General features: G+C 40.1%; 1 protein-coding gene across 1 annotated transcript in view; it reads right to left on the reverse strand.

Moving 5' to 3' along the window:
- The window catches only part of LOC101851681 (SPARC-related modular calcium-binding protein 1), a gene marked incomplete at its 5' end in the record, with an annotated part of 32,439 nt that overhangs the window by 16,563 nt on the left and 14,308 nt on the right, over positions 1-1,568 (reverse strand). The window contains 1 exon segment of the mRNA XM_013089276.2: positions 1,303-1,410. Within this exon segment, the coding sequence (XP_012944730.2) occupies positions 1,303-1,410 (108 nt within the window).

Consider the following 1,568-nt stretch of genomic DNA (forward strand, 5'->3'; position numbering starts at 1 on the left):
TCTCTCTCTCTCTCTCTCTTTCTCTCTCTCTCTCTCTCAGCCCAGTCCCGTTCTCTCATCCCCCTCTCTATTTGTGGACATATAATGGTTCAGAGACATGCAAGCTTTTCTTCGCTCACGCAATTTTACTCCTATACCTCTTCTGTTGTGAAATAATGATTCCTGAGTGGGAAATTATTGTCTAAGTACAATATTGAATAATCTTTACACAATACCAAGCACAGTCACTAAATGGTACTGTACACTACTACCATGGCTAATTTACATAATCTATCTTCAAATTATCTGGCGCTCGTGTCATCAGCAGCAGTTGCAATCAGAATTTCATTTGTACCGAGTTAAAGGGTTAAATATATAAACGAGTGAGTACTGCATTGTATAGGATAAGAAGCGACAGTTTTTGAAATCGCTTTTTTCTTTAATTTTTACAAAACACAAACACACATCATCTAGTTTACGAAATAATTCACCTAGAAAACAATTTTCGTGACACCTAATTTTACAGAAATTGTATAATTTAATTTTTGTCAAGGAGAATGCAATCATTGAATGTTATAGAAAGAAGACAATCACATTGTATCGATATCGTTGACTAAATTGTATTTTTCCACAACAATTGAGGCTAGATTATAAAACTTTTCTTCATAAATTTATATAAAATACCATAAATATCCGTCACGACTTTTGACAGTGCGCGGATTTGATATCGTTTTTTCTTTTTTAACCTTATCCGTACGTCGAGTTTTACTATCGTATCCATACGGCATGAGGAACTCTGTGCCACCACTTTCCAAAGAGGAAATTTACTCTTTAATCCGATCAGTACGCTTTACATAGCAGTCTGTCAAAGTGATTTTTTGAGAAATACAGAAAGTTTCAATCAAAGAGATCTTCTTACTAGAAGAATTATTAAGTGTGAAGCATACAACCCCGTGGGTACAAAATGACCCCAGGGCGTACGGATAGGGTTACGTGCGCGGTTTCATTGCTTTCCCCTACCTTTGCGATCCTGTGGGTCGAAGGGTGCAGTGGAAGAGGACGGGCCACTTCTCAGCACAGACAGTTTAATTTAATTTTTGTCAAGGAGAATGCAATCACTGAATAGTATAGAAGTCAATCACATTCTATCGACATCGTTGACTTAATCATATTTTCCCACAACAATTGAGGCTAGATTATAAAGCTTTTCTTCGTAAACGAATATAAAATACCATAACGTATCTCCGTCACGGCTTTGACTTTTCGAGGATTTGCTATCTTTTTTTTCTCCTTTTTTTAAACGATTGCGATGCTTTCCCCTACCTTTGCGATCCTGTGGGTCGAAGGGTGCAGTGGAAGAGGACGGGCCACTACTGAGCACAGGTAGTTTAGCAGGCGGGAAGAAGGTGGCGGCCGGCCTCTGGGGGTGATCTGTCATGGGGAGGGGGATAGCCTGATTGTGTGTGTGTGTATGTGTTAATATGTGTGTGTGTGTGTATGTGTGTGTGTATTCGTGCATGGGGGGGGGGGGGGGAGAGAAGCAAGGGGGGAGAAGAGTGAACAGAGGAAGCGCCAAGCTGGTTCCTGGA

The sequence above is a fragment of the Aplysia californica genome, unplaced genomic scaffold (assembly GCF_000002075.1).
Source record: "Aplysia californica isolate F4 #8 unplaced genomic scaffold, AplCal3.0 scaffold00915, whole genome shotgun sequence".
In the NCBI taxonomy this organism is placed as follows: Eukaryota; Metazoa; Mollusca; class Gastropoda; order Aplysiida; family Aplysiidae; genus Aplysia; species Aplysia californica.